General features: G+C 41.5%; 1 protein-coding gene across 1 annotated transcript in view; it reads right to left on the reverse strand.

The window, feature by feature from the left end:
- The window catches only part of THSD4 (thrombospondin type 1 domain containing 4), a 542,149-nt gene that overhangs the window by 79,760 nt on the left and 443,262 nt on the right, over positions 1-19,127 (reverse strand). Inside the window, exon 7 of the mRNA XM_042988485.1 lies at positions 18,488-18,692. Within this exon, the coding sequence (XP_042844419.1) occupies positions 18,488-18,692 (205 nt within the window). The remainder of the gene's footprint in view (positions 1-18,487; positions 18,693-19,127) is intronic.

The following is a 19,127-nucleotide window of genomic DNA, read 5'->3' on the forward strand; positions in this document are numbered from 1 at the left end:
AAAAAAGATACATTAAAAAAATTATCAAACTGACTTAAGATGAACAAGAAAACATGACAGACTAGTAACCACAGAAGAATTTTTTAAAGTTACCAAAAATAATTTCTTCCAAAAAGATTCTAGGGCCAGATGTTTTTTATTGGTGAGTTTCCATCAAAATCTAAAGGACTAGGTAATGATATAAACTTTTCCAGAGCATGTAAAAATTGGAAAGCTAACCTAACCTAAGCTTCAGAGATGCAGTACAAAAGAAAGCAACAGGCCAATCTCAGTGATGAATAACGATTTAAAAAATCCTAAGTAAGGTACCAGCACACTGAATTCAACAAAACATTAAAAGAACCACTGAGCAAGACGAAGCAGGTTGTCTTGGAAGGCTGTATTCCAGGAATGTAAGGATGATTTAATATCGGAAATTTTTAGGAAAAAATAATTTAAATAGATGCCAAAATGACATTGAAAAGTCACCCTGGTAAAAACATTTACCAAATTAGAAACAGACTTTCTTAATCCAATAATAAGCATGTAATCATAAAGACACTCAAAATATTTATTGAACATACATCTGTCTTTCTTGATAGTGAAAATGAGAGGTATTCACAATAAAATGAGAGGAAGATTAAAGATGTCTGCTATCACTCATTTAAAATAGTTTTAAAAGTGTGGGTAAACTTTTGGTAATGTATCACGAAAAAGAAATCAGAGGCATGACTATCGGAAGAAAAGAGGCAACATTACCATTATTTCCACATGATATGATTATATCATTAGAAAATCATGAGAATCAATCGCTAATACTCAGAATTAATAAAAGTTCAACGAAGTGGCCAGATAGTGATAAATGTAAGAAATCTGTAACTTTTCTGGAGATGGATAATAATTTTGAAAATAAACTAGAAACGTATTCAGTCTCCATCATCATCATCATCATTATCATCATCATCCCACAACAAAATACAAGTAAATACTTAAGACCAATCTTCACAACTAATACAGAAACTCTACATGAAAAACATCAAAATTTTACAGGCAGATATAAAGTATTTGAATAAGTGGAAATAAATGCTATGTTCCTGGCCTGGATGTTTTAATGATTTTAACTATTTTATTGTTTAACTAGTCCTCCCAAACTGATTTATAGATCTAAAATTTATAGATGTACAGATCTCCTGGCATTCTGTAGGTGCCAATTTAATTGTGAGAGACCTTCTCTGACCACCTAACTCGAGTAGCACCCTGCTTCTCCAGCCGGTCTCGTGTTCACCTTTGTCCCAGTTTTATTTTCTTGACAGCACAAATCCCCACCCGAAATTATCTTTTTGTTCTCTTGACTTCAGTCTCCCCGACTAGAACGTAAGTCAACAAAGGTGAGTGTGCCTTTGTTCTCTGTGGTGTTATCAGTGCCTGCAGAGCCCGGCAGACAGCAAGTGCTCAATACGTGCTTACCCAGTAGATTTAACACAATCTCACCTGAAAACGCTAATAGGATTTTTTTTCCCTTGAATGTGACAAGATGGTTCCAAAATTGACCTGGAATAGAAACCTGCTAGGTTGTCTAAAACATTATTAAAAAGAAGCAAAAAAGGGTAACTTGCCCTGCCAAATATTAAAGCACATCTTAAGACTGCAATGGTCAAAATGTGGCATAGAAATTACATGACAGATAAATGGAACAGAACAGTTACAGAATTGATCTAGGATAAATACGAGGACCTAGCATATTCTAACTTTCCAGTATTAAATAAACAAACTATTCAACAAATGAGGTTAGAAAATTGGCTCAATACCAGGGGTAAATCTTTATTCTCATTTTATGCTATACTCGTAACAATGTTCAGCAATCCCCCCACCCTAAATAAAGCCACATACAAAAGAGTATACGTAGTGTTATATACCATTTATATAAGGTTTTTTTTAGAAACAGGCAAAACTAATCTATGGTGTTACCAGGGTAGTGGTTCCTTTTGGGGGTGGGGCAGATTCGTGACTGAGAGGTGGACACTCTAAGGGGTCCCTGGAATGTCAACAAAGTCCTATTTCTTGATCTGGGTATTAGTTATGGGAGGACATTCACTTCATGAAAATTCAGCAAAGCTGTACGATTTTGGACCGAGGGCTTTTCTCTATGTGTTATACTTCATTCGTCAGCAAAAAGCTTATTTTTTCGAAGTAAGTGAAATGAGTAAGTGTTACACCAGTTGATTGCTCTGGTCAGAGATTAGGTTTTCTGCACTTAAACAAGCATTTCTTTTTCACTCGTGCTTTCAGAAGAGGAGATAAAGTTCTAGGATGATAAGTTAAACTTATTTCATTGTAATCAATTAAGGAGACCGATAAAGACCTTGGGTTGAAAGGTCTCCATCCTGTCCAGGAGCCATCTGTATCATGGTCTGTCCCTATGCTGAGCAACCCTGAGGGTCTATGTCTTTGGCTCTCACACATTCACAGCAGAAATTGTTCTGTGGGTCTCTGAGATGCAGCTGGACATTTTATTTTTTTAATACACTTAAAAATTATTGTTAATGTTTACTTTTATTTTTGAGAGAGAGACACACAGCATGAGCAGGGGAGGGACAGAGAGAGCAGGAGACACAGAATCCGAAGCAGGCTCCAGGCGCCGAGCTGTCGATACAGAGCCTGACGTGGGGCTGGAACTCACGAACTGTGAGATCATTACCTGAGCCGGAGTCAGATGCTTAACCGACTGAGCCACCCAGGTGCCCCTTTAACATATATATTTTTTAAAGTTTATGTATTTATTTTGAGAGAGAAAGAGTGGAGGAGGGGCAGAGAGGGAGAGAGAGAGAGAGAGAGAGAGAGAGAGAGATTGAGAGAAAGAGAGACTCCCAAGCAGGTTCCATACTGTCAGCACAGAGCCCACTGTGGGGCTTGAACCCACAAATCATGAAATCATGACCTGAGCCAGACTCAGACACTTAACCGACTGAGCCATCAAGGTGTGCTGTCAGCTGAACATTTTAAAGAATCCGATGCATTACAGAACAGAAAGTTAGTATTCACATTAAAAGTAGACTGTCTCAAAGCCCATTCCTTGTTCTTTGCCCAGACCTTATATACGAGCATTGATCAGCTTCTGACTGCATCTACGAACATCTTGGGAACACCTCAAGCCAGTGAGTCGAGTTAGGGGACACCCCAGTGACTGGATACAACCCAAACACCTCTTCTCTAGTTCTAGTTCACTATCAGTTATAAAAGCATGTGCTATAAAACTTTTATTTCCTACTGGGTTGATATGATTAGAAACAAGTCTTTTGCTTTTGTAAAGGTATTTATTGCCCAGACAAAACCTCAAAGTACAAATATGTGGCTCTATAACCGTGCAATCCTGGACTAGTCTATGTAATGGTAACAACCATAAAAATAGTAATAATAATACTTATTACTAATAAGTATACTAATTAGTATAATAATAATAATAATAATAATAATACTCATTGAGTAAGTTTTTTGTGCCAGTCACCGTGCTAAGTGCTTTACCGGTAGTATCTTATTTAACCCTCTCAATGACCCTATAAGTATTATTGTCAGTTCATTTTATAGATAAAGAAAATAATATATGGAGAGGTCAAGTAATTGACTGGAGGCCACAGAGCCAGAAAGTTACATTGTACAACTGATACAATCGTTCTTCTGTTGAATTGTTTGAGATTTTGAGAATGTGTGCTGGGCACTTTGGCCAGTGAAACTGGTGACTACCGATTTTTCTTAAAATTCCAGGTTAGTTTTAGCCACTTACATTTTGTAAGTAAAGAAGAGGCTAACCGCAACGTGGAGTATTTATTTAGAAGAAAACTTAAGTCTATGGATTAGATCCTTTTTCTTTGATGTACAAATTTCTACCATATTAATAAAAAGTTACCTTAAGGGCTGATATTGGTCTTCCCAGGAATTCTGGGAACTCATTAGACATAGGATGTGTTAGGGATCATTGAAAATTCAATTTAAACAAAGCATTGATGAAGGATGGGGGTAGGCTCTCTGCTGCCCGATGAGAAATTGCTGTGGGGATTAGGTCATTGCCACAGGTGAAGGTCGAGATGACCACTGAGCTCTGGTGTCCCCAGAACTCACCAACAAGGACAATGAGACTGAGCTAGGTTTCCAGAATGCTCTATCAGAGAAGAGGGAAGAAACTTAGCTTCTCTCAAATACAACTCATTTGCATATTATCTACCCACCCCCAACCTTTGTCTTTTAAAATCGGATTGGTCGCTTACATTTCAAACTCCTGAAAGTAACTCCTCTGTCTCCTCTACTTTCATTTGCTTCAGAGCAGCTCAAAATGCCAAGTGTACTTTATCATTCTGTGATCCAGCAATACTTTGATGTGTTGTATGTTTAATAAGATACATAAGATGCTTAGCCTACACTCCGGGATTAAAGAAACGTACTTAAATTCTGGTTTTTAAGCAAGGCTCAGTTTGGAATCACCGAGCCCACTGATATACTGATATCTTTGTTTATCCATCATTTCCTGTCATCAGACTCTTCGTATAGACCTGGCCTTCCTAGAACAGTCACTCTGCAATTCCTCTCCTTCCCTACTGCTGTCTTTATAGCAGAGGTATGATCCTGTTGCAACATTCCTCCTGTCCAGCATCTTCAGTGGCTGACTACTGCCCAAAGATCCATCCGAAGGATGGAGTTTGGAATGAAAGGTCTTCCATAGCCTTAACCTATAGCTAGCTGTAGCCTCAAAAGTCAAGGCTGCCCTCACTTTCTTATAAGATGCCATGTTCAGACATGCCTCACATTTCCTCTTTCTCTGTGGCTCATGTGGCTCCTTTGGACTGGAATATTCTTTCTCCTATTTTTTTCTGATAAAATCTTATCCATCCTATAAAACAGGGGTTGGCCAGCTATGGCATGGGGGTCGAACTTGGTGACTGCCTTTTTTTGTAAATCAAGTTTCACTGGAGCACAGCCACACCCATTCACACCCATTCACATACGCCCATGGTGCTTTCTTCACTAGGACAGCAGAGTAGAGGCAGTCATGACCAAATGGCCCGTGAAGCCTAGAATATTTACTAGGTGGCTCTTTCTAAAAGCAGGTTGCAAACCCCTGCTCTCAAAGCCCAGTTTAAACACCACCTCCTCATGCTCCTCAGAGTATACTGTTAGAAGTGATTTCGCCATCCTTTGTACTCCCATACTGCTGGGTCTCTTACCAAAATCATCAAAGGATTCTCAAATGGCTTACAAATGCCTGTGGGGTAGGGGCCGTGCACCGTTCAACTTTATGTCTCTGCAATGCACTGCACACAGTAGGTGCTTATAGATATTTGCTGAAATGTTTTAACTATTTTGCTTGAGTATTGAGTCAGATAAAGAGCAGTGTTTGACCTAATCAGATTATATAACTACTAGTTTTACTGATTGAGGAGATCAGTAAATTAGGCTCCCAAAGCACAATAAATATAAGTGTGACTGCCAGGCCACAAAAGAGGATGGGGTGGGAGGCTGGGGGGCCTATGTGCAAGTTTCTTTTCCGAGGAAGGACATGAATATTGACTTAGAAGCAGGAGATCTCAGAAGCAGGAGATCTTTTTCATACTGGCCTTTATATGATTTTGAATCCAAGTGTCTGGCTTGGGAAAAGGGTAGAGCAGGATTAGGAGAGGTGGAAAGTTCTTCTAAGAGCTGTTGATGCCTGGTTGAAACAGCTGGAGGAGAGGTAGTAGGGGCAACCCAGAGGGGAAGGAGGAAAGAGGCTTGCCTTCAAAGCACACCCCTTCAGGGATTTGTTAGCAAAAGGAAGAGCAGCTCTCACTGGAGATCTGCTTGGTGACAAAAGGGAAAAAAGATGTTCAGCTTCTCCTGTGGGAAGGCGAGACCCGGAGAGAGGAGGGGACGGTCCCGGAAGGCAGATTTCCCATTTCCGAAGCTCTAACCCTCAAGAGAAGATAAGGGACATTCCAAAAGATGGTATGAACCTGGAGCGGCCAGGATGGGTGGCCTGGAGCTCCTGGGTAAGAAAGCCTCAAGGTTACTGTTTTTCTCAGCTATCCCTTCACTTTGAGTCATATATTGAATAAAGGTTGTTTAAAACCTTAGATGTGTCTTCCTTATCTTGTATTAATTCCCTAACGTGGAGGCTCAGCGATCTAACACACGGCAGAAAGCCAGACTTTGATTCAGAGAGGGAAGGCTTAGCGGCACTTCCAAGTGGGTTAGGGAATGGGGAGATTTGGGACGACATTATCCACGCCAGACTCACAGACAATGGGTTCTGAGTTATTGCCCCGATCCAGGTAAGAGACCTGGGAGCGATTAACAGCCTTGCAGACGATCTTCTCCAGAGGTGTTGCTGCCCAGAGTGGGCTGGGAGAGAATCCTATTCTCCCTACAGGGACAGGGCTGTCAAATCACTTCCATAAAAATCCAAGACCCAGCCCCCACTCAGCAGCTGTTTCCTGCATTTGAGGAAAGCATCCCATTAGGTACAGAAAAGCAGGTGTGGGTGCTCCGCATATGTCTGCGACAGATGATGCAATTAGAAGGAAAAAAAAACAAAACCCAATCACAGCTTAACTATTCCCCATAAAACAAAAGGCAAATCTAAGTACAAACAGGCACACTCATGCTTACATTTCCAGGCAACTAGGTGCTACCTAAAAAGCAGAAGATGAGAAACAATAATGAGCATAAGGGGCAGTTGATTTCATCTTATACCACCGTATCTGAAAGCTTTTCAAGGCAGAGTGACTGCAGAAGTGAAAAGAAAGTCCACGTAAACAGACACAAGGACATCAGAGCCTTTCGAAATCAAACGGATGTGAGCTGTCAGACGCCAGGTGGAAGGGTGTGATGCAAAATGAAGTCCAGGAGGGCTAAAACCAACAACAGCGTCTTCCCAAATCACAGCAAGATTGCACAGGATCTTTGTTTGCAAAGATTTGGTTTTGGACAGGAATCATAAATGCTTGCTGCTGAAGAAAAGGTCAGAGCTGAGTCCAAATAACAAAAATCAAACGCTCGGTGACAGCCTTTTCATGCTGTCACTAACGAGGAACATCTAGCCATGACGTGGTGTTTGCCGTCTGACCGTCTCCCGGGGCTGCCATTACGTGCAGAAGGTAACTGAGGAGGGTCACAAGCCCGTCTCAGCATCTTGTTCTTATGCCCGAACGCAGACCACAGAGGCATGTCTTACCATCTGCTTAAATACTCTTAAAGACACGCTTGATGTGTTGGCAAGGATGTGGAGAAGCTGGAACCCGTGTGCATGGCTGGTGGGGACAGAAAATGGTGCTGCCACTGTGGAAAGCAGTCTGGAAGTTCCTCAAAAGTTAAACACAGAATTATCGTACGACCCAGCGATTCCGCTCCGGGGTATATACCCCAAAGAACTGAGAGCAGGGACTCACACAGTTACCTGTACTCAATAGCCAAAAGGTGGGAATAACCCAGCCATCCATGAACAGATGAGTGGATAAACAAAATGTGATATTATACATAAAAGGTATAAGTTTCTGACGCCATCCAACATGGATGGACCTTGAGAACCTTATGCTAAGAGAAATAATCCAGACACAGAAGGACAATTATTGTATGATGCCACTTGTATGAGGTGCCTAGAATAGGCAAATTCATGAGACAGAAAGGAGAGGAGAGGTTACCAGGGATTTAGGATAGGGGGGAATGGGGCATTATGGTTTCTTAGGTACAGCTTTTGGGATGATGAAACAGTTCTGGAAATGGATAGTGGTGATAGTTGCACAGTAGCATGAATGTATTCAACGTCACCCAATTAAATGTTTAAAAATCATTAAAGCGAAAAGTTGTATGTTATATATGCTTTACTACAATTTAAAAAGAAGAAAGAAAACCAGGATGTTTCACGTCTCCAAAATATTCTACTCTTTTTAAGAGGTGGCTGTTCTTTTAGATGCTGGTTTCAGAAGAGCTCTGCTAAGGCAGATGGTGAAAGTCTAGTGACTAAGGCATAACTATGGCAACCTAGCCCGTGGGCTCTTGGTGAGGGCAGGCCTGATGACTTTCATCAAGCAGGAGGTAGTAGTGGGGGGAGGCACGGAACAGTGTGGAGGGGACAAAAAGGCTGCATGGAGTTTGAATATATCTTTCTTCTACTGCTGGGGGGAAGGGAGAAGGCACAGTTTCTCCCCTACGTCTCATCCCCTGGCCACATTTTTCTTGCCAACGGCCATGAGCAGAGACAATGCCTGACTCAGCCACTCATAAATTGTTCACCTCGGCAGGTCCCTCAACCACGCTGGGCTCAGCGTCCTCAGCTATAAATGCAGGTGCTGATACAACACCCCACCCCCCCTTCTCCAGTTGTGTAAGTGCTGTGTGACACAAAGAAGGTGGCCCCAGGATTCCAACAGCCTAGGAGCGAAACATAGGACTCAAGTGCCACGAAGGAGGTCTCGTGATGAAGGTAGGCTAACGGTGTCTGAGCACAGGCCCCTGAAACAGGCTGCACAGCACATGTGTAGTCTCAGGAGAACCTTGATTTCTGTATGTCACCACTCAGCACGGTTGTAAGCACACAAAGGGTACTTGAGAGAAGGAATGTCTAAGGCTGGAATGTCTTCAAAGAGTACACAGCCTAACTGGGGAGAACATATGCATAAATTACGGTAAAACATGGCAAGTGCCAAACTGGAGATACAATCAAGGTCTTACGGGACTTCAGGAAAAATCTAACTCTTTGCTGTTCCTTTTCTCAGTCTTTTATTCTTTTGCCATGCATTAAGAAAGCAAGCAAGGGTTCTGAATGCCAGAAAGACAGCCCGCAGGAAGGTGCTCTAAGCCGGGATTTCTGTTGCTGGGGTTGCATGCAACTCAGGGGCCCATGGCCAACAGACTGGGTGAAATATTGAAGGGAGATGGAAGGAAGGGGCTTAGATTGGAAACTAAGAATTCATAGTGAGTTGATCAATGCAAACTTACTGGTAGGTAGAATTGTCATCCCAGTAGCACCTTTGACATTTATTATTATTATTTAGACATCATTCTTAAATAACTGACCCATGAAATTTTAGCCCCAAAGGGATCTGGGTGAGCACACAGGCCAGGGGTTCTCCTCTCAGCACCACTGACATTCGGGGCCGGACAGTTCTTTGTGTAGGGGCTGTCCTGTGCATTGTAGGATGTTCAGCGGCACCCCTGGCCTCTCTTTGGATTGGGGGAACAAAATAGCTCCTAGTTGAGATCCAGTGTAGCACGGAACAGGTCTTTTAGCCTGCAAGGACATGGGAGTCACCTAGGGAACTTAAAAATTCTGATACCCAAGCTGTGCCCCAGGCCGATTCAATTGGGAGGTAAGAGCCAGCCATTGGCATATTTCAAATAGGCCTCAGACAGCATACCTCCTAGGATTCCAGTGTGCATCCAGGATGAGAACCACTGATCTAGAAAGATTAGGGAACAGTTTTTGAATACCTTTAAGATGGTAGGTATTTTACCTACATCTCACTTAAAGTCAACAGCTCCGTGAAACTACAATTGTTTTCCTAATTAACCTGTGAGTAAAGGGAATCTCAGAAAAGTTAAGGAACTTGTCCAGGAGCATCCCAGCTGGAATGGTGGCTCTGCAAAAGGCAGTTTCAGTGGGCAGAGGTGGGCTATACCTGGAAGACAAAGCCAAGAACTGGAAAGTGGACAGGAGCAGAGCAGAAAAATGCACTCAGAGCGCAGGATGTAGTCCGGGGCGGGAGGGGTAAGCCCATGGTTACAGATGTGGACCTCAAAGAAGCCATTTTCTGGTTAGAATGAGGTCAGCACAGGGGAGAGACGGAACACACACATCCATTCGTTTCCCTCTTTGCTCGGTGGGGAAAAGGAACCAGAGAGACAGGGACACAGAAGCCATGGGGACACAGCTAGAGCAATCAAGTGAGATCAGGTAGGCTTTGGATGTCTAAGAAGAAAGATACAAAATGTTATACTCGAGCTTGGATAATCCTGGAAGCCTCTAGCAGTGGGGTGGAAGAGAAGGCTGTTTCCTGTTGAACCATTATAAGGAAAACTTGAGACTTGGTATAAGGTAGGTTAAAGGTAGATGGTTCATGTTTATTATCCTATTGAATCCTTGCATATCTCCAAGAGACATTGGTTGTCTGTCTACTCCTTGTCTGCCCCCTGCCGATACACACTCAGAGGAGGCCTGTCAGACAGCACGCTGACACCAGAGTGCCTCTGCTCCATTTGAAGGAACGGCCTGTTGTAGAGACAGATTCAAGTCACTTAGTCCACTCGAGCTGCTATAACAAAATACCACAGACCAGGTGGCCTGTAAACAACAGACATTTACTTCTCACAGCTCTGGAGGCTAGGAAGTGTAAGACAAAGGATTCTGCTTCCAAGATGGCTGTCTTTTCCCTATAACCTCTCATGGCAGAAGGGGTCAGGGATCTCTCTGGGGCCTCTTTTATAAGGATACTAATCCCATTCATGAGGGCTTTGCTCTCATGACCTACTCACCACCCAAAGGCCACATCACACCTTGGGGGTTAGGATTTCAATAAGTGAATTTGGGGGAGCCACTGCAGTAACTGGAGGAAATCCACTTAATAAGAAAATATCCACAAACTTCATAAATATAAATTGAGAAATAAGAATAATCAGACACTGGGGAAAAGAAAAAACAAGAGCAGGTTCTAATAAAAATTGTTAAAAGCTGGTTACAGAAAGAAAACTCCTTACTCTGATAAAAGTTACATATCAGAAAACTCTGCAAACATCTATTAGAAGCATTCCCAATGTTGGAACAAGACAAAAAAAAAACAAAAACAAAAAAAACCCACTGACATTATTATTCCAAACTTCTGGATTAGTCCAAAATTTTTTAGAGGTTTAAGCTGTTAAGTACCATAAGACAAGAGAATAATAAGAGGTAGAATATGCATTAGAAGATAACATTATTATTATTATCTATAGATGTCAAGATTTTCCACCTAGAAAAATCCATGTTAAATAAGTGAAAAACTATTAGAATTGTTAAAGGCGTCTAGCAAGATGTCCAGGTAGAAAATAAATACATGATTTGATACATGCTGGCATGACTAACTAGAAATACAGTGGAAAGATCTTATACTATATTAGCAAAAACTATAAACTACCTAGGAATAAACCTAATAAAACCTATGCAAACTCTAGATAAAGAAATTTTATGAAAGAACACAAAATGGGAAGATATGCTATACTCCTGACTCAAAAGAGTCAACGTTAGGGGCGCCTGGGTGGCTTAGTTGGTTAAGCATCTGACTTCGGCTCAGGGTATGATCTCGCAGTTCGTGGGTTTGAGCCCCACGTGGGGCTCTGTGCTGACAGCTCAGAGCCTGGAGCCTGCTTCGGATTCTGAGTCTCCCTCTCTCTCTGCTCCTCCCCCGCTTATGCTCTGTCTCTCTCTCTCTCTCTCACAAATAAACAAACATTAAAAAAAAAAAGAGTCAATGTTATGAAGCCATTTCTTTTATTCTTCAAATTAATCCATAAATTCATTGCAATCTCACTTGAGAAGCAGACGTTTTATGGATTTTGACAATTTTGAAGTATATGTAGAAAAAATGTACAAAAATACTCAAGGAAATTTAGGAAAAGAGCAAAGTGTTTGGGTAGGGAATTAGAGAGGGAGAAGAAAGTTGACCTACAAAAGAATGAAACCTAAAACTACAGTAATGAAAACGATATGGTACCAAAACAGGAAGAGACAAATAGATCAGTGGACTTGAATCAAGAATCCAAAAGAATACCTACATGTATTTGAATTTAATATATGGTAGAGGTGGCATTTCAAATGAGTGGGGAAAATTTAATAAATAGCATTGTGACAACCCTACCTCACACCACACACAAAAATTAATTTACACAAATCAGTATTTAAATATACAAAATGAGTATAAAAATAATAGAAGAAAATACTAGAGACTAATTTTATAATGTGGGAGGTGGGCAAGTCTTCCTAAGTAAAACAAACCCCACAAGCTATAAAAAAAAAATGATTGACATGTTTGACAAAAAAAAGATTAAAATTTTTCTCCACAGAATAATAGATATGATAAGCACAGTTGAAACACAAGATAAAGACTAATATGTATATGAGCAGAAGTTACTATCCATAACTTATATGAGTTCTTAAAACTGGTAAGAAAACCACAAACACAATTTAAAAATAGAATATTCATAGGAGTACAAATCACAATAAAAATGAGTGGTCAGGAAAATGCAAATAAAAAAGATATAGTAAAAGTTAATAAGTACATTCATAATATTTTGTGTTGGTCCAGGTTTGGAGAAAGGCACTTTTGGTGGGGGTACAAATTGGTACAACCACTTTGTAGAGGAATCTTCCTTTCTCTCTCAGTGTTCATTCCATTTGACCTACAAATTCTATTTCTAGGAATCTATCCTACAGAAATATTTACATAAGTATGAAAGGATATACCTATTAGGATATTCATGGAAGCATTACTTGTAAGAAGACCTTTATTTAAGTTTTCTTCTCCAAGAATTTGCTCTTTTTCTTCTAGAAACAACTTTTAAGTTATATATCTTGGCTTTTCTTTCATGGTATGGGCTTAAAAAAATGTCTACTGATCCTTGGTTGTCCACTTATGTTATTGTCTATTGATGTTTAAGATGAAAGCAATGGGAAGGCTGCTTGAGAATTCTGTACACATTGGCAGAGCTTGTCAACAGGCCAAATTTTAGAGGGTGAAAAAATGGGGCACCGGTCATTCAGTTGCTTCTTCCTCCAATTCCACAATGGTTACTGAGGTCTTGGGGGCACCAATCCTCACAGCCACATTCTAGTTCCCATCAGCTTTTGGATGAGGAGGTTGAGGCCAGCATTCTGAATGTGCGTGCCGGGGGGTGGGGGTGGGGTGCCCGTTCATATATTCCTCCATTCTTCAGTTCCATTCTCTTCTCCCACCCTCCATTTTATCTGCTGCCCCCAGACCCAGAGGCTGCTGGGCTCTGCATACGGGCTGGCCCCTCCTCATTATTATCCCCTCAGCTACCAAGGCTATGATTTCCTCTGCTCTATTAGAGAACATTCTTCCATCTGCTTTCAGAAATGTGTTCCAGAAATTTGTTAAAATCATTTCACAGATGCCCCCCCTCTTCTTTTCTTGGTGGTTGTAGGTTATATCCTGTCTTATTCCTTTCGTATCATTTTGATGGAATCTTGGGAGGAAGAGGGCAAAAGAACCCTCATGTACTCAGTCTGCCGTCTTGAACCACAAATCAAATGTATTATTTGCAATATTAGAAAATGAGACAATTTAAACATCCCTCAATAGGGAACTGCTGAACTAGATTACGTTACATCTGTTGTATGGAATACTCTGCACTCAGAAAATAATGAATTAGCTTTATGTAGTAATATGAAAAGGTATCATGATATAATACTAAAATAAAAAAGCAAATTGCAGAAAGTATGCATAGTGACACCACTTTTAGAAGATCCATGTTTTTTGTACTTCCACAAAGGACTGATGCACACGGAGCTGGTAAGGGTGGTCATTTATGTGTCTTAATTAACACCTGAAGGCAGCGGACCCAGGATGGGGTTGGCACAAAGAAGGAATCTCATCTTTTTGCTCTATATCATCTGTATTGTTCAAAATTTTTACAATGCATGTGACAGATCTTTGGGATTAACTATCATACGGATGTAAGACATTCTGTTATCTAAATACTCCAACCTTTCCCATAGAGAGAGCAGTTCAGCTAATAAATGAAAGGTTTGCAACCTACAGACGATCCATGATACTTGATGTTTTAAATGCTGGTGATTATTATTATTGTTTAAAACCTTTAAGAAAACATGCTTACAAGTAAAGGTACTGCCAATTTATTTTTTAAAGCTTACAGACCTTTAACAAATTTCTTCCAAGTCTCAGGCTCTATGACATGTAGCATGTTGGCAGGTAGAACATGTCCTGTAGAATCAATTTTGCTTGGTATGCTTTTATGTCTGATTTCTGAACTGTTACATAATGACATTAGTAAGCTGAGCTAGCTGCACTAGCCAAACTTTGATATTTCAGGTAGAATAGTTTTACAACATCTTATTACTAAGGAAGAGGTAAGTAATATAAAATGTCAATCATTTTAATAAAATTAGGTTTAACTTTTTATTTCCAAAGAGCAGGGTTCAGAATAACTCTCATGCAAAAGCACAATAGATAGCCTTTAGCAGATCCATGGATTCCAAAGCCTTTTCCATTAAAAAAAAAAGATTATCTATCTATCTATCTATCTATCTATCTATCTATCTATCTCTATCTATCATCTAGGAATCTATAATGCACCAAATAGTATATATTTTGGAGCATGTGGACAAATTCAAATAAACACTAAAAAATGGAGCTTGGGACGCCTGGGTAGCTCAGTTGGTTAAGTGTCCGACTCTTGGTTTCAGCTCAGGTCATGATCTCACGGTTTGAGAATCTGAGCCCCACATCAGGCTTTGTGCTTGCTTGGGATTCTCTCTCCCCCTCTCTCTGCCCCTCCCTCCCTCCTCTCTCTATCTCAAAATAAATAAATAAACTTAAAAATAAAAGTGGAGCTCAGTTCTGCAGAAATTCATTGGTTTCCAATCTAAAAGGAGACAAAGGGTCTATCTCCTGAAATCTGTGCATCATTAAAGGTCACGGTTTCTCCAGCTTTGCCCAGAGAAATAGTGGGTGTCACAAAGTGCTGAGCTGGCCTGTTGCCCCAGCTCCAGGTGGGTCTGTCCCCTGTGGGTTATGGCAGGACCAGGGCTAGAGCTCTGGCCTTCGGAGTCTGCATCCTAGCAGGACCAGCTCTTTTTTTTTTTTTTAATTTATTTTAATGTTTATTTATTTTTGAGAGAGAGAGAGAGACAGAGGGACAGAGAGACAGAGAATGAGCAGGGGAGGACATAGAGAGAGGGAGACACAGAACCTGAAGCAGGTTCCAAGCTCCGGGCTGTCAGAGCAGAGCCCGACGTGGGGCTCGAACTCATGGACTATGAGATCATGACCTGAGCCGAAGTTGGATGCTCAACTGACTGAGCCACCCGGTTGCCCCTAGCGGGTCCAGTTCTTGATGGAAAAAACCAAACTCAGCGTCTGGTTGAATGCACCAAATTCAGCCATAAACTCAGCGTCTGGTTGAACGCACCATTACTATTTACACATTAGCCAAGATTTGGGGGATGTATGCCTCCTTCTTCCGCATATGTAGTTTTGATTTTTAAATTTCAATTTTCACATCCTCACTCTATCATTGCATCTTCAGTAATTCTAGATCTTTCTTGAAGCAAGCAAAGTAAAGAATGCCCAATTTTAAAAATCAGAAGGCCACGTACGTCAAAATGCTTGGAGACTCTGGTACTTACCATACACATAGCACGACTGTTATCATTAACTAAGCGACTGGCCTAGAAAAGGCACTTACGTATTAAGGGTTTTAAAATTAAAAACCTTTTAAAATGAGGTGATAAGACCATCTTTTCCAGCAGTAATAATATAAGTCCTTCTGTTTTCATAGAAAGCGATTTTCCATTTCTTTTTTTTTTTTTTTTTTCAACGTTTTTTATTTATTTTTGGGACAGAGAGAGACAGAGCATGAACGGGGGAGGGGCAGAGAGAGAGGGAGACACAGAATCGGAAACAGGCTCCAGGCTCCGAGCCATCAGCCCAGAGCCTGACGCGGGGCTGGAACTCACAGACCGCGAGATCGTGACCTGGCTGAAGTCGGACGCTTAACCGACTGCGCCACCCAGGCGCCCCGCGATTTTCCATTTCTATCGAGTTTGGAGAGTTAGTCATTAAAAAACACCAAGTGTTTCACAAGAAAAAGTTTGATTTGCATCACAAATAACTAAAGGTAATTCTGAGAAACAGGGCAACTGAAAAACTTTGAAAAGCTGTGCATGGTTCGAAAGCAATGACACAAATTTGAACTATTCCTTCCCTCTCTATTGCCAATTCTACAGAACAGCTGTACATGAACAGCCAAATCAATTTTGTGCATCAAGTCACATTTTTACACAAAATAGTTTTCTTAGCCAGGAATCACACAGTAAGAAAACCAAAACCTTCACCATTACCTGGAAAATTGTAGAGAAACCCACCACATATCTCTTCAAAAAACGTTTAAGTGTTTGAAAATGTGTAATGTAAAACACAGTCGTTGAACAGTTCAAAAATAGCCAGAGACACCTGTGTTCTAATGACTTCTACACAATCTCAGGCAATCCCATGCAATTTAACTTTTAAACTATACAGACCCGACAGAATAGGAGATTTAGCAGGATAGGTGGGATAGCTAAAGAGAATACTTGTGATCAGAAAAATACCATCCGAACCACTGTACATTTTAAAAGGTTGAATTTTACGATACATGAATTACATGTCAATAAACATAAGAAAAAAGGAGGAAAAAAAAGCATTGCACGTAGTTTCAGTGCTGCAGACAGAAGGTCCCATTCATCACCTCTGGAACCTACTTTCTCTGTGGCCTGTTCTTCTGTTTCCATTCTCCCTCCTTTGCCCACATGCCATCCTATAATATTGGCAAAGGACTCTGGATTTCTCATGTACCCAACTGCTCTCTGGGCATACAAGGTTGAATTTGACTTTCTGAATCATCACCCTTTCATTGAGCCTTTTTTAGGGGGAGAGGGAATTTTGATTCCACGAAGCTCTGATGTACTAAAAAGGTCTCGGAGACAAAGGAAAGGGAACGAACATTGGTCAGTTGCTAGTAAGTGATTGGGTTCTGAATATCTGTTACGCTATTAATTGTCCTGAAAACTTACAAGGTCAAGATTCTTCGTCCCATACTCTAGATGCAAACACTGAGGCTCCGAGAGCAGTTTCCATTCAGACATCCAGTGGATATTCACCCAGGGTTTTCTCTTCAGAGGGCACAACTTAAAAACTGTTTGCCGAACAGGACTAATTTGAGCAATGAGAATTTACTAAAAACAACACAACGCTCGTGAAAAGTGGCATTGTTTTCTGGTGCACTTGCACCCAATGACGCTTCAACTAATCCCCTGAAGAACATTTTCCATTCTAGAAGATGGGATGTTTATGGAGATGTGCTGTTCTAATATTAAAAAAAAAAAAAACACACACACACACACAAGGACTATCTTCTCACAACTAAAAATAACACACAAACCACTCATTGGGAAAACTGGGCTTATTGTCACTTTGGTGGCTCCTGGGCTTGCCAGAGCCAATGGGTCAGCTCTCCACTTTAACTGGACTTGTCTCAGGGTCTCACCTGCCATTCCTTCCTCCTCCTGTCAATAAATCCAGGTGAAGCTAATTTCAGTTGCATTTTCCTGGGTGCAGAGAGAAGAGCTGTGGCATTTGGAGTTGTCGGGTCCGGATTTATCTTCGGGGGTGTTCCTGGTACTTGAAATTTGCAAACTTAACCACCTCTCTCAACTGCTGCAACCACTGACTGCTGCATGGCCAATGGTGTACCAGAAGAACTCTGAGAACTGCTCATGGGTATTATATCTTGATAGACTGCTATGCTTGGAGATAGACTGCCTGGGTTCGAATCTCAGCTCTACCTCATCCTTGCTGGGCGATGTTGGCAAGTTACATAATCTCTCTGTGCTCATTTCCTTATCTATAAAATGGGGATAGGAACTGCTCCTATCTCTAGGGCTGTTGAGAGGGTTCAATAATTTAGTAGAGGCAAAACACTAAGAATGGTGCCTGGCACATAGTGTCTGTGCCATTTAAGTGAAAGACATAATTAAAAAATGAAAATGAATATTGCCTTCATGAAATGACTCAGGAATTGCTTTCCTTGTGTTATTTTGTTGGTTAATCTGCACATGCTTACCTAAAATTGGTAAAAATTAATTTGTATGGCCTGATTGGCTTTGTGTAAAATGCAATCAGCCAGAAACCCAGGAGGAAGTATCAACAAAGATCTAACTTTCAGTAGGAAAATGGGTTAAAACGGCTTCTTGATATTGACGACCTTGACCAAAATGACTGCAGCTGTTAAGAAGATACATACATGCTCTACACATCCTGCTGCCTCAGGCAGATGAAGCAGAAAGAAGAGAAAAAATGGTTTTACTTTACACTTGTAGGGAACGAAGCTCCAGACAGGGTCATCAATGGCCCCTGGCCACCTTGAACTCCCAACAGAACAAAGACTGGCACATACCCTGGCTTTTTATAGAGCCTCCCCCATCTCAGAGAAACCATTTAGCCCATCACCTGTTTCATAACCACATTGCTCTTGGAAGGAACAAAGGCTGGCTTAAATGTGTAGGTATTAAATATTTATTTGCAAGGACTTTTAAAATTTTCTCCACCCACGCTTCTCATTTCAAGGGGGAGGCCAAGCGGAGCTTTGGCGCGCCCCAGTGGCACCTTCTACGTGTCTATGGACCTCTGGACACTGCTGTGTCACGATCCTGGGAAGGAACGAATCATCCGGTAGTGACAGAGGGTTTCCTCCGGAAAAAGACCAAGCTTACCCAAATAGTTGTTGCTCTTGTACATCTCGGTGATGTTGATTTTGGTGGCTCCTTGGGGAATCTCGACAACTCGGTGGTAGCCCAGGCTGGTGAGGGCATGCTTGAACACGCCTGACACAACCTGACAGCCTGTGTTATCGCCTCCACACACCCCGCATTTGTCCACAACTTTGTCGGAGCCTAAGTAGTCGTCACAGCCAATGCTCTGTGGAGAGGTAGAAAACAAAAGACTCTTGTAGCATGTAACAGGAGTGCGAGGGGAGACGGGGCGAGGGGGCGATGGAAGATCTATTAGTGGGTCTCAAACTGACCTCCCTCCTGCCCCCATTCAGCCCCTGCAGGTGAGCAAGTTCATTCTTCCTGCACTTGATGGATAGTCACAAAGCACCGACTCTGGGCAAGAAATGTATGAAATGTACACTCTAGGGGCGGGGTGCAGGCCCCAGACAGTAGACAAGACAAGCAAATCAAACAGTACGCTTGGTGGTGGCAAATTATAAGGAGAAAATTAGGCAGAGAGAAGGAACAGGGAGGGTGTGGGGGCCGGTCACTTATTTATACTGGCCGGACAGTGAAGTTGTCCTGCCCATCCATCCCCCTATGGGACTCAGAGGGGAGAGATCATCTGGGATTTCTATAC

This window comes from Panthera tigris, chromosome B3, assembly GCF_018350195.1.
Source record: "Panthera tigris isolate Pti1 chromosome B3, P.tigris_Pti1_mat1.1, whole genome shotgun sequence".
Classification (NCBI taxonomy): Eukaryota; Metazoa; Chordata; class Mammalia; order Carnivora; family Felidae; genus Panthera; species Panthera tigris.